This window comes from Protomyctophum parallelum, assembly GCF_964188405.1.
Source record: "Protomyctophum parallelum genome assembly, chromosome: 20".
Classification (NCBI taxonomy): Eukaryota; Metazoa; Chordata; class Actinopteri; order Myctophiformes; family Myctophidae; genus Protomyctophum; species Protomyctophum parallelum.
Window position 1 is genome coordinate 16,480,120 of NC_139718.1, and position 13,138 is coordinate 16,493,257.

The 13,138-nt window shown below is 41.1% G+C and overlaps 3 protein-coding genes across 3 annotated transcripts in view; 2 read left to right on the top strand and 1 right to left on the bottom strand.

Moving 5' to 3' along the window:
* The first annotated feature begins 357 nt into the window (after positions 1-357).
* On the top strand, positions 358-6,460 carry LOC310877443 (histone-binding protein RBBP4). Its single transcript, XM_083791305.1, has 11 exons — positions 358-494; positions 1,804-1,951; positions 2,267-2,412; positions 2,822-2,995; positions 3,131-3,246; positions 3,427-3,587; positions 3,849-3,975; positions 4,321-4,398; positions 4,515-4,649; positions 4,770-4,880; positions 5,581-6,460. The coding sequence occupies exons 1-11, from the start codon at positions 479-481 to the stop codon at positions 5,644-5,646; spliced, it is 1,278 nt and encodes a 425-aa protein (XP_083647431.1). The 5' UTR covers positions 358-478; the 3' UTR covers positions 5,647-6,460.
* A 1,198-nt stretch (positions 6,461-7,658) lies between these two features.
* LOC310877845 (syncoilin-like) lies at positions 7,659-10,369 on the bottom strand. The gene is made up of 5 exons (XM_083791805.1): positions 10,264-10,369; positions 9,470-10,039; positions 8,611-9,021; positions 7,857-7,981; positions 7,659-7,760 (listed from the first exon to the last, which is right to left on the bottom strand). The coding sequence occupies exons 2-5, from the start codon at positions 10,034-10,036 to the stop codon at positions 7,724-7,726; spliced, it is 1,140 nt and encodes a 379-aa protein (XP_083647931.1). The 5' UTR covers positions 10,037-10,039; positions 10,264-10,369; the 3' UTR covers positions 7,659-7,723.
* A 902-nt stretch (positions 10,370-11,271) lies between these two features.
* LOC310877673 (uncharacterized protein) overlaps positions 11,272-13,138 on the top strand; it is a 42,157-nt gene continuing 40,290 nt past the window's right edge. Inside the window, exon 1 of the mRNA XM_083791624.1 lies at positions 11,272-11,610. The gene's annotated coding sequence lies outside the window, so the exon portion shown is untranslated. The remainder of the gene's footprint in view (positions 11,611-13,138) is intronic.

Below are 13,138 nucleotides of genomic sequence, written 5' to 3' on the forward strand. Positions count from 1 at the left end.
TTGCTGCCTCCCACTGTTTGTGTTAAGTAATGCGCAGATGTACTTCAATCACAGTGCGATTATGGACAACTTTGGGTTGTCCTTTATTTAAGTACATTTTAATGTCAGACTTCTATTTGTAACTTGTAAGAGTGTTCCTATATTGCTGTATTGATAATTTTACTTAAGTAAACCCATGTGAGTAATCAATCATTAAGAAAATAAATCCTTCCTTAAATCCTTGCAGTCCATTTAGCAATGCATTGTGGGACTTGAAGTTGTTCACGTAGCCGCCGTGGTGGGCGGTGCTTTGCTTCCTAGTTATGATGACAACTACCGGTTCATTTTGCCGATCAGTGATTGGTCATTTGCATTGTACGGAGTTGGCGCCATTGTAGACAGTGTAGAGAGGCTGCTTGCTGTCTTCACTCAGAAGGTTGTGTTTCAACAAATAAACTAACAATAAACAACACTGTGCGCGGTGTTTAAACACAACGACATGGCCGATAAAGAAGGTAACGTCTTGTTCACTTCCTCAATACACGTGTTTAGTCTGCTTACTGAAGGATTATTGACGGGTCTCTACCCGGCCGGGGGACGCGCTGCTTGGCGCGCCAGTCAGCACCATGTCTCATTGTTAGTAACCAATGCTAACTATTAGCCCGTTAGCCAGCTCTGTTGATCAACTTCTTATTATTAATCGTTGATTCTTTACATTGTACAGGTGTTTTTAAATCAACAGCAGGGCGCCCCGTTAAGGGTATATTTGGTTCCATGTGTACTCTAGAGTGTCAATTCAATGTTCTTGTAAGTCACCATAATAAAGTTTATGATCATGAGCTGAACCTTTACTGATCCGTGTGTGTGTGTGTGTGTGTGTGTGTGTGAATAATTATGTATTTATATGTCATGTAGATTGATCATAAATGTAGGCCACATAATGTCTGCACAGTGCACACACAAACGAACCTATGCACTAAAAATGATGAATATGAGTGCATTGGTTTGTGTGTGCACTGCAGACTTAATATTCAAACTGTCATGTGCCAGTTCGGCGCCTACATGTATGTGCGTGATGTGTAAATGAGGAGTGGGTGTGTGTATATGTAATTATGAGTATGTGCAGTGACTGCAGTCTATAAACAATTACTATTATGAGTATTATTATAGCCTATCAATAATGACTGTCAACATAGACCTCGAATCAAGGACCCCTTTTGGGGCTTCCCAGAGGATTAGTTTAATGTGCAACAATGTTTTCTCACTCAACAGTAAACAAACCAACATACAGTATACTATAAGAATTAGCCGCAACATTTGCAACACTAGATTATTTATAATGGGATGAATCTAGAGTTGCAATACCCTCCATTGACATCCCATTGATCGATTGAATTGCATTTCCGATCTGCTTGTTGTACTAAACAACTCACCAACATTGCAGCTCTAGGGAAAGTTTGAATTATCCTCGTCTTTCAAACGGCAAAGCGTTTGCTTCATAAAAATCCACCGTAGACATGTTATGAGCTACTTTCTGTCAAGAAATTCTTTGCAGGTGATTCTTGTTGGATTCTTGTTGGAAGCACTCGTCAAAGTCACTGAATGGCCTGTTTTGAATGTGCACATAATCCAGGAGACAGCAGCATGACCCTTTAATAAAAACGAGTGCTTCCAAACTCCAACACTTCGGCACGGAATTTCTTGTTCAAATATGATTCTTGTTGGGGGTCGTGGCCTGAAAAGCTTGGGAACCCTTGCTGTATGTCATACTGTCATCATCATGTCAATGTAATTTTGTGCTCACGTGATGTTTACCCTTTGCAGCGGCGTTCGACGATGCTGTGGAGGAGAGGGTCATCAACGAGGAGTACAAGATCTGGAAGAAGAACACCCCGTTCCTCTATGACCTGGTGATGACACACGCTCTGGAGTGGCCCAGCCTCACGGCTCAGTGGCTCCCCGACGTTACCAGGTGAGAGAATGTTCATGTCAGAGCTCGACCCATGCCAGGTTTTGCAGCCTAGTGTGTTGGCCCCATGCCAGGTTTTTGTGTCTGATCCTGATTTTTGGATAGTAACGTTTTGATAGATATATATTTTTTTTAAATACATTATAGTATGTTTAGTACCCCATGAACCTAGCATCCCTATTTTGGGCAAATGTAAAAAAGAAAAAAAAGAAAGAGCTCCACCTACCAAACAGTAGGTGGGCCCAAAGAAGCCCATTGGGGATTGGAGTCATTTATGATTTTTCTTGGGTGTGTGGTGTTTTTTCTTTACCTCTGCAGACCAGAGGGGAAGGATTACAGCGTGCACAGGTTGGTTCTTGGGACACACACTTCTGACGAGCAGAACCACCTGGTGATCGCCAGTGTCCAGCTCCCAAATGACGATGCCCAGTTTGACGCCTCACACTACGACAGTGAGAAAGGAGGTGAGGGAACTAAGACTTCTGTTCTGTAGTTATGTAATTAATATGCAATGTGCCTCAACTTAAAGGTATATTCAGTGATTTCACTCAAAAAACCTTAGGTTTCGTTTTTGGCTGTGGGACCCAGCCTTTCGTCCAATCAGGATAGAGTCAAAAACGAAACCTACGTTTTTTTTTACCCCCAGGGGTTAACTGGGGACAGGGAGGAACTCCTTATATGGTCAGCACACTCTATAGTAGGGAGGATTATCACAACAAAACAAAAAAATAAGTGATATTTGAATTAAGTGAAATCACTGAATATACCTTTAAGACATAGGTGTGCGCGTATATTTGATAATGTGACAAATACTTACTCATCAAAAGGCGGAAACGGCTATACCACGGCTAATGCTAATCCTCTTTATTTCAGAGTTCGGAGGCTTTGGTTCGGTGAGCGGTAAAATAGAGATTGAGATCAAGATAAACCACGAGGGAGAAGTGAACAGAGCACGCTACATGCCACAGAACCCCTGTATCATTGGCACCAAGACCCCCACCAGCGACGTGCTGATATTCGATTACACCAAGCACCCCTCCAAACCAGGTGGGATTACAATATACACCTTTTTTTTGGCGGTGTGGCCCGAGCCTAGCTGCGTATAAGAGGTTCTGTGTGTGTCCGTTTGTCTGGCGATAAACTCGCAAACTGCCATTTTTTTCCATTGTGATACTATTTCAGACCCCTCTGGCGAGTGCACCCCAGACCTACGTCTAAGGGGCCATCAGAAGGAAGGTTACGGTCTCTCCTGGAACCCAAACCTGAGTGGCTGCCTCCTCAGTGCTTCTGATGACCACGTAAGTTCCACTTTCTATTAAATTATGAATAATTATTATTAGTTATTCCCTTTTGTCCCTCACTCTTTAGGTCCCTGCACACAGAGCACGTTTTTCGGTTTCCCGAAAAACGTGTCCAGGGTGCAACCACCTTTTCCCTCTGATCCAACTGTGTGTCTCTCTTTCCCTCTGTCCTGACAGACTATCTGTCTATGGGACATCAGCACTGTGCCTAAGGAAGGGAAGATCGTTGATGCCAAGACCATCTTCACAGGTCACACAGCCGTGGTGGAAGACGTGTCCTGGCATCTCCTGCACGAGTCCCTGTTTGGATCCGTGGCAGACGACCAGAAACTCATGATGTGAGCAGCATCTGTTTCTATTTTTACAACGAAGACAAATAAATATGTAGATACAAATAAAGGAATCACTGCAGGGATAATACAGTCTATACCTACAGTAAATGGGAAATATTCATAGTTTACAAAGAATACACTGGTAGTTCACATGTTACATTTAAAAAAAAACACGCACACAGCAGAATTAAGTGGCTTCAATGATTATTCACGGGAGATAGGCGTTGCTCTTTCTAACAACGGTGTGTTTGTTTTGTTTGTGTGCAGTTGGGACACGCGGTCCAACAACATGTCTAAACCCAGCCATGCAGTGGACGCCCACACCGCTGAGGTCAACTGTCTGTCCTTCAACCCTTACAGTGAATTCATACTGGCCACTGGCTCCGCTGACAAGGTACATCTGGCTCCTGTCCTGTGGGGAGTTAGGATCCTAGAATGTTTTGTTTCAGTCTCCACATTCAATAGTCATGTTTTTCAGATTCAATTTAATTAATATATCATTAAGCCATCGACTTATTGTTCACACCGCCGGCCAGTTTGTTCTAAATGTAAACTTTGAGTGAAGAAGAGTACTGCAGTGTGAATATTAAAAGAACATTGCCAGAGCAGCTAGAACATTGATGGATGATTTAGTCATAAATATCCCTACTACCCTGCATTTTAATGATATAGCGCTTATCATCACGTTTATTATTGTTGATGTTTCTATATCTTTAAGTGTATAATTTTCCTTTGTTAGACTGTGGCTCTTTGGGACCTGCGGAACCTGAAACTGAAGCTACATTCATTTGAGTCTCATAAAGACGAGATCTTCCAGGTGAGATGAAAGAAAGAACCGCAACCTGTTGCCTTTCCTGGTAATTTTGTTTGTTTCTCGAGCACTTTGTATCTTTCCGATGTGTTGAACCAAAGCCTGTCTATTCTTCCCTTCAGGTCCAGTGGTCTCCTCATAATGAGACCATCCTGGCGTCTAGCGGCACCGATAGGCGGCTTAACGTGTGGGACCTCAGTAAAATCGGAGAGGAGCAGTCGCCAGAGGATACAGAGGATGGACCTCCTGAGTTGCTGGTGAGTTTTCAGAAACAAATTTCAGCTCGGCAGGCTGCGTCTTAAAACGTGGAATGAGGCATGGGGCATTTTTGTTCTCGGTAATTTATAATATTCTTGTGTGTCTGTCACACCCTCTAGTTCATCCATGGTGGACACACCGCTAAGATCTCTGACTTCTCCTGGAACCCTAATGAGCCTTGGGTCATCTGTTCGGTTTCGGAGGACAACATCATGCAAGTCTGGCAGATGGTAAGAGAGCTGCTTTTACTGTCACGTGGATGGATATTCATTCCATCATGTGGATGCTGATCAAGGTTGAATTGAAGTCAATTTGTCCATGCATAGAAAATTATATATACTGTATTGCTATATTTATTTAAAAACGATAATAATAATAATTGGGGTGCCGATGGTCTAGTGCAGGGGGTCTTCAAAAGGGGGTCCGGGGCCGCTAAGGGGTCCTCAGGGTTACTACAGGAGATCTGCCAAATCTTTGTGTGTTGCGAGGTGTTATTTAGTTTAGAGTGAAAAAGACCAGACCAGACCGAGCCAATGCCAACCCAACAGACGGGTATTGGCATGAATCCAACATATTAATAGGAACGATAATGTGTGTGAAACAAGATTATATAAAGTTATCTATTAAATCTATGAAAAGGTTTAATCTGCAGAACAATTGTAGTGGGCGTGGGATCCCTGCTTAATCTCTCTCGCTGCTAGGGTGTCCGTGACCTGAAAAAGGTTGAAGACCCCTGGTCTAGTGGTTAAGAATGCATGGTAGGCAGCCACATATACTAGTGTAGGCTCTAATGCAGCCTGACATGGAGTCGCTGGTTCGATTCCCAAGCCTGGCGACATTTGCTATGTGTCTCTCTCTCTCTTTGACTTTAAAAATAGTAAATCATATACAATCATATATTATAATCATAATACATGTTCCCCTCCTCAGGCTGAAAATATCTACAACGACGAGGACCCAGAAGGTGCTGCAGATACGGATACAGTCCAGGCATGAGTACACTGTAATGTCCTCAGTGTTAATGTAGCTCGGAGAGTGTACAAATGAAACCAAATGGACCCTTAACCCATTTAGGACTGAGGCCGATTTTTGCTATGGATCTGACCCAAGTCTCCTGAGGAGGCGCGTCTGAAGCCTGTCCTGGACGGGGTATCCGCTCGTAAAAACAAAATCCTCTGTAGATAGCAGTGCACCCAGAACCCCAATCGGGGTTCCCGTCCTGAATGGGTTAAGGTTCTATTTGGTTCCATGTTGTACACTCTGGATTACATTAGCACCATGGGCCTTACTTGGGTGGAACCTTTCAGGCCATCTTTACTTTTCTGTCTGGTTCAAACATCAAAGTGGATCTGCTTTCCATTCCTGTTGGACACACAAGCAGTGGTGTCTTAAAAAAAAAGTTTTCTTTGCAACAACCGCTTTTGTAGAGAAACAACACATTGTGTTATGATATGACGTACGTATATTTATATGTTTGGGTGAAGATTTTAGTACTCCATTACTGTGTCTATTACTTTGCCTTTGTTTGATGTACTGATAGGCGGGCATAAGTGTTCTGGGTGTACTGGAAATAAGTGTCCATTATTCAGATCCTCTTGCTCTGTGTGTATACTTTGATCAGTGAGGTCTATCAATTCAATATTTCAATTGTTTTGATTATAAACATGTACATAGATTTCCATTTTAATCAAGTCCCTTCTATGAATCTTCTGAGTTGTATGTGTAGTGTGTCCTGTATGTACTTCTGCATTGTCTTTCTATGCTGACTCTTAATGTACTTTAAGTGTATTCATAATAAAAAAATATATTTACTTTACATACAACCACTTAGTTTCTTGTGACGGTGTGCCAGAACTTTAAGACCAACTGAGGAACAATGTGAAATGTGAAAGTTTGTCTCATAAACGGCTCCATCTAAAAAAAATGCAATAGTGTAAAAGTTCATTTTCTTCCCTAATATTCAAAAAGTGAAACTTTCATATATTCTAGTACCTTTTTTTGTTTTAATCTTGATTATGATCTTAATGATTCGGCTCATGAAAAGAAAATCCTATTTCAAAATATTAGAATATTTTACAAGACCACTAAAGACTACTTTTTAAACGAGGAATGTCGACCATATGAAAAGTATATTAATGTATGCAGTCAATACTTGGTCTGGGCTAATTTTGAACAAATTATTTCATCAGTGGAGCGTGGCATGGAGGTGATCAGCCTTTGTCACTTGAGGTTATAGAAGTCCAGGTTTGCTTTGAGAACAGTAAATGCATTTGTATTGTTGAGTCTTATGTCACACCACCTTCACAATACAACCTAGATTCTCTGTGTGGTTCAGGTCAGCTGGTCAGTTAAGCACAGTAGTACCATGGTCAGTACACCAGTTACAAGTAGTTTTGGCACAGTGGGCAGGTGCCAAATAAGGCTGGAAAGGAAATTTAGCATCTCCATGAAGCTTGTCAACATGCATCTAAAAAGATGGCTGTGTTGAAACCATTGTTAAGTTTTCACTGTCAGTGGACCAACTCCAGCAGATAACTTGGCCTGCCCTAAATCATCACTGTGTTTTATCAAGTCCAGAGTCTCAACACAACCATCTATTATGATATTTTGCAGCACTGTGTGCTTCCATACATTCACAAGCTTTATGTTGATGCTGATCTTCCTTTTCCAGCAGCACTTGGCACCTGCATACTGTACACTGGCATTCCTTCATATATACTGTAAGAAGACTATATAGTCTACTCCCATCCTACCTATGTGTTTATAACTTGTTAAAGTACTTTAATTTATGACAGACATTTTAAGAAAAGATATTTGGGATCAGGATGTCAATAAATATTTACTCATCTATTGAAAATGTCAGTTTCTACTGTAAACTAACTAATCCATTTACCGGTAATTTGTGCTTGCATCCATTGAAAGAGATACTCAATTTTCATGGTATTTTAAGTATAAGTAAATACATGTATGTAAACAAGAAGAACAAATAATTATGTAGTGCATTAGTATTTAGGCACTTAAATTTATATTGGTCAGGTTGGTGTAGATATTCAGAAAAATAATAGATCCGCTTTTACAGTTCAGTAGTTTCACTGGGTTCATCACAGCCCCTGTAAGACAAGAAACCATTCTCCTGATTATTTAACCGTTTACTTCTTTGTAAGATGCCATGGATATGCACATTATTGATCAATATTAGATTGTACCTGAGAAAGACCAGTTCTCTTGAAAGGCCATCTTTCAGTTCCTCCAAGTGTTTCTTTGATGCACTCTGAATTTTAAATTCAGTTTTCAGTTCCCTCAGTATCTCCTCCAATGTTCCTACAGTCTCCTACAGTGGTACACAATTGATCAGTAGTGTCACTTACCGTAATGGCCTATGCAGCTCCTCAAAATTGTCTAGAATTGTTTTCTCATTTCTAGGCCTTAAAAAGGTCTTGCACACACTTAACCAATTAAGCACTTATGCCGGCCTATTTCAAAAATAGCTGGCAACATGTCACATCTCAGCATGGTTAATGTGGTTAAGCCCTAAATACATGTTAACCACTTTCCACATGCCATCCCTATTTTGGGTATGTCCTTGCAGTATATGTAGGTGAAAAAGGTTGAAACATTTTCAAAGATAGCATAGTGATATACAAGCTCACAATGTATTGTTGTATTGTGATGCATGGTTTGTAGTTAAATTGTTGTTGTTCATAGTTAGTTTTTATGACCAAAATAAGGACATCAGGGATAATGTGGTTACATTTTGTGTTTTAAATGAATTCATAATTGTTATTTTGAAATATACCAAGTCAAAGAGACTTACAGTATATTGCCATTTTCCATTTAATTTCACTGGTGAAGATGACAACTAAAAAGCTATTAAATTGATCTTCAGATTAACTTGCTGAACGTGTACACCGTTAACATAGATACTAGGCCATTGTGCGCGAGGCACCCTACCCACTGTACCTTGTACTGTGTTATGTTCTCCTCTCTCTCCCTTTCCATCAGGTAGATTCTCTGCTCCAGAGAAGCTTTCTGAAGCGCCAGTGTCTGGGTCTCCTCTCTCAGGGGCCCCAGACGGACCTTCAGGTCTCGCCCCAGCTCCTGGCTCCTTCTCAGAGCCTCCTCCACAAACTGCTGCCTCTTCAGCAAGGTCATGACCCGGGGCTCGTACCAGCCCTCCAGTGCCCTCATGCTCCCGGAGAGCCGTCGCTGCAGACTGACGGAGGCTTGTCGGCAGTGGCTGACATCGCTCATGGTCCTGGGCCGGCTGGGCGCTCTGGCCCGGTCCCTCAGGGCGTTGACCTGGTTCCTGTGGGCCTCACGGAGCTGTAGCAGTTCCTGGGTGAGACTTTCGATTTGGCAGTTGAGCTCCTCCTGTTAGTGATGGACAATAACACACACACACACACACACACACACACACACACACACACACACACACACACACACACACACACACACACACACACACACACACACACACACCCTCATTAGGCATTGACCTCTTAAGCCATATATACTATATACTTTATCAAACAAAAATAAAGAAAATAGCGACGCTTTATGAACTTGTAGGTCTTCTATTTATCCCCCCTTTTTTGTGAAAAAGGTTTGAAGATTGTTGTTGAAGTTTTTAAGCATGTTTTTTTCCCTTTCCTTTGTAGAATAACAGGCTAAGTAACTTAAAAACATCAGACCAATGAGCCCAGATGAAAGCTCATTGGAGTTAATATTGGAGAGTGAATATCCATGTTCAGTTGTCCATTCCTTCCACTACGGTTAACATACAGTAGAGCTGCATGCTGGTAGCCATGGATTTTACCTGTGTGACAGTGGATTGAGCCACCTCATACTCCTGTGCTGCTAGTGTCACCTGGCTGCGGATGCAGTCTCTGGCATTGGAAAATAGCTTCCTCTTCACCTGCTGCACCTCCTCGTGCACCGCGATGTAATCCAGCCGTACCAGCGTGAGGAGTCTCTGCGTCTCCTCCAGCTTGCCCCTCAGGTGGTTCACCGCGCGCACCATGGGCTCCTGCAGCTGCCGCAGTTCTCCTATCAATTCATCCCTCTGTGTCTGTAAACGAGACACTTCCCGGATGCACCAGTCGAAAAGCAGCCCCAAGTCTTTCTGGTCCCCTCGACTCACAGCAATGTCACCTGGAATGTTCTCCTCCATGTGATGGATTATCTCACTCCTGTGGCTTTGTCCCTGGTATCCCGCATCACATGTGCTGTCATAGTCAGTTATGCCTAGATGAGAGTCTGTGCTGTTGTTGTCCAGATTGAGGAGGAGATCATCCACGTATCTAAATTCAGCTTGTGAGTCCTCTGTAGACACCATGCCATCCCTGTCCTGCAGAGACTCCATAACAGGCTTGCAGGCATCCATCACCTGCCAAGAGACAGTAAAGGGAGAAAGTGAAAACACTATCACTATCTAACTACCTAATAAACCAAAGGACATTTGTCATTTCGGTCTAGTTATTTTGGATTTCTGATGATAATTCTGACTGAGCAAAGACATTAATCCAAGCTGAAGTATGTGCCAAAACTTTACTTTGACAACACAGTATGGCTCAAATTAGCCTATCAATAACAAGTAACATTACTACTCACTGTGATTGTGGAGGTGGACAGTGCAGGTTAATCACAGTCTGAACATGTAGAGACAGTATAGAACCAGTTTGTAGCTCAGGGCCACTCTGTTGTGCTTCAGTCTCCAGGAAAACAGAGACACAATTTGTGTTTATTAATAACACAGGAAGGAGGGGAAGAAATACTATCTGCTGGCTCTGTTGGAAGGGGTCCTACCCCCCACACAGAGTCACTCACTGTGTCACATATACTACTATATACTATACTAGTTTTAGTTTAACTCTGAGTGTACAAATGTAACTAAATTGACCCATACCAATACAAATGGACAAATTAAAACTGATTATTTTACTGTGTACTTATATCAGCCTTTGTGTGACAGTGTAGGTAGGGAGAACTGGCCCAGTTAACTGGGATATATTTAGACAATATTATGACATGTTTTATGAGAATCCAAGAAAGCATCTGGGCTGCATGCTGACCAACTGGACAGGCTTTATGTGAACAGTATACATTTTCATTATTCATACATTTATGCTGCAGATGTAAAAAATAAATAAAACAATGAATCTGCACATTTTCATTCAGTCGCCCATGAAGTTGAAATATGTAGTTAAGTGTTAGATACTTAACTTCATCTTTTTTAGTCATCTTTAATAGTGTTGTGTCTTAGCTGTTTTTCTTTTCTTGTTTGTTATCATGTTCTTGTTGTGTTTGTGTGTTTATTGTCTTTAATTTGGTTAAAAACCAATAAATATACTTTATAAAATAAAATAAAAGATAGGCCTATGTGTTAGATTTGAACATAAATTGTTTGTGTCCGTGTCATCTTACACAGTAAACGTGAGTCTTAGCTGTAGTGATTAAATAAAAGTATAAGAAAAAGATCCTCATTCCCAGGTCAAAGCAGTGAGTGTGGTTGTTTTCAACTTCCACCACTAGATGGAGGCAAATCGCTGAATGACGTGAAAGTAACTCATCCTTTCCTCACCTGGGCGCATAGCGCCCTGGTTACAGGTGGAGGGACAGGACAGGACAGACGCGCGCTTCAACTTTTCCTCATTCTCCACCAAGTAAGCACGGGAGCGTCCACAACAAGTCAACTGACCCACCGACAGACAAACTGGCTGACAAACACCGTCGGTTTGTTGACGTGACGTTTCTACAGACGGATATTATCAGGTTATTAAAGTCAACAGAGCCGTTTATTTGAGGCGCTTCGCGAAATGTTTTACCTGAAGTTGCATCTGGGACGGAGAACATAAAGTTTGGAGGAGAAGAACAGCGTGAAGTTTGGAGAACAGCACGTCCAAATGGAGAGCGGATAGGGGAAGACTTTCACCCAGTGGGATTAGAAACGTTTATAAGGTAGGATTCCTCAAATCGGTTTTTGTCGTTGTCTAAACAAAGTTTGAGGAGGAGGAATGTCGTCGTTCCTAATCATGAATAGATTGGCAGAAAGGTATACTGATTTATGAATCAAATTGCTGTTCAATCAAATGAGTAGGCTGTAATCTTTCCTCAATTCAGGCAGTGGAGAAGGATTAAAACCAGGCTTTGTCATTATGTAATATAATTTCCATTCGTATTGTTTTGAAATTATATAACACATATGAACATGACGTTATTTTTTTAACTAGTATCCAGTAGGCTACTTTTACATTTAACCCAATGGAGCTGAATAGATATGGAGGAACAAGTCCAAGTTCATTATTGACACGCATGGGAACAAATAGCCTATGTGTGGGACATTTCTTTACTGTGGCCTTGAGGGATATCAAAAAGAGGTAATTTAAAACCAATGTGTTTTTCTTTGACAATGAAGACTATTGTGATAGTTTCCCCTGTCAATGGCCTAAGTGGGACTTCTTGACACTACTGTATATGACCACAGAACTCATTGACAGTTCAGTCTCATCCAGTCAATGGGTGTGTGTTCAGTCTATCCATATCCTCTTTATCAGTCATGGAAGTACTCATATGTTTTACTTAAGTAACCGTGTATCAATACTGTAATGTAAATCATATACTCTGTTAGAAGTCCCACATTCAAAAGTATTGGCATCAAAATATACTTAAAGTACCAAAAGATAAAGTAGCCTACTCATTATGCAGAATGTGTCACAAGTTGAAAATTTATTAAAAAAATCTTTGGAAGATAGCAGATTGTGAGCTCACATCTGCTATTTCCAAATGACCAAAATAGTGTGTTTTGTAATAATAATAAGCTACAAAAGTATTTGTTTACTAAAGTTTTCATATAATTGTGGTAGAATAAAAGTACAATATTTTCCTCTGCGATGTAGTGGGGTAGAAGTATAAGTGTTTAAAATTGCAAATGCCCTTAGTACAAATTAACCTCAAATATAAAAATATATATAAAAAATACCTCAAAAGTCTTCAGGAATCAGTACTTGAGTACATGTACTTGTTACTTTACAGAACTGCTCGTTATCAAGAGCTAGGCACCGCTTGTTTATTAACCTGACAGAAGATAACCTCAAAGTCTCTGAACCTCCCCTGCATGGGGTCTGTCTGCTACTGTTTGCCTACACCTCCTCTCTGTGGACTTTGGGCTGGAAGCCACAGCTCCAAATCCATAATTCTCTTGAAACATTGCAGCATTGATCTGATGGACAGGACTTCGGGATTCAACACAAGCAAAATTGTTTTCATTGACTTTGGTCCAGTCAGTCACACATTCCGTGGGATACAGAATAGGTGGGAACTATAGGGACATCTGGGCACCTTGCATGTAAAATTGTCTATTTTGTCAAAAATGTTAAAAACAATAAATGTAAAAAGTGAACATAGATAGATCTTTATTTGTCATTGCAACATGTACAATGAAATTAAAAGTGCCAACCAATGCACATGCCAATGAACATGCACGGTA

Bases quoted from the DNA above. Each gene is read 5' to 3' on its own strand.
- LOC310877443 (XM_083791305.1), top strand. The intron at 3,247-3,426 runs GTAAGTTCCACT...CTGTCCTGACAG, and splicing joins TCAGTGCTTCTGATGACCAC to ACTATCTGTCTATGGGACAT. The intron at 4,881-5,580 runs GTAAGAGAGCTG...TCCCCTCCTCAG, and splicing joins TCATGCAAGTCTGGCAGATG to GCTGAAAATATCTACAACGA.
- LOC310877845 (XM_083791805.1), bottom strand. From the start codon at position 10,036: ATGGATGCCTGCAAGCCTGTTATGGAGTCTCTGCAGGACAGGGATGGC. The intron at 7,982-8,610 runs GTACAGTGGGTA...GTACCACTGTAG, and splicing joins AGAACATAACACAGTACAAG to GAGACTGTAGGAACATTGGA. The intron at 7,761-7,856 runs GTACAATCTAAT...CTTGTCTTACAG, and splicing joins AGAGAACTGGTCTTTCTCAG to GGGCTGTGATGAACCCAGTG.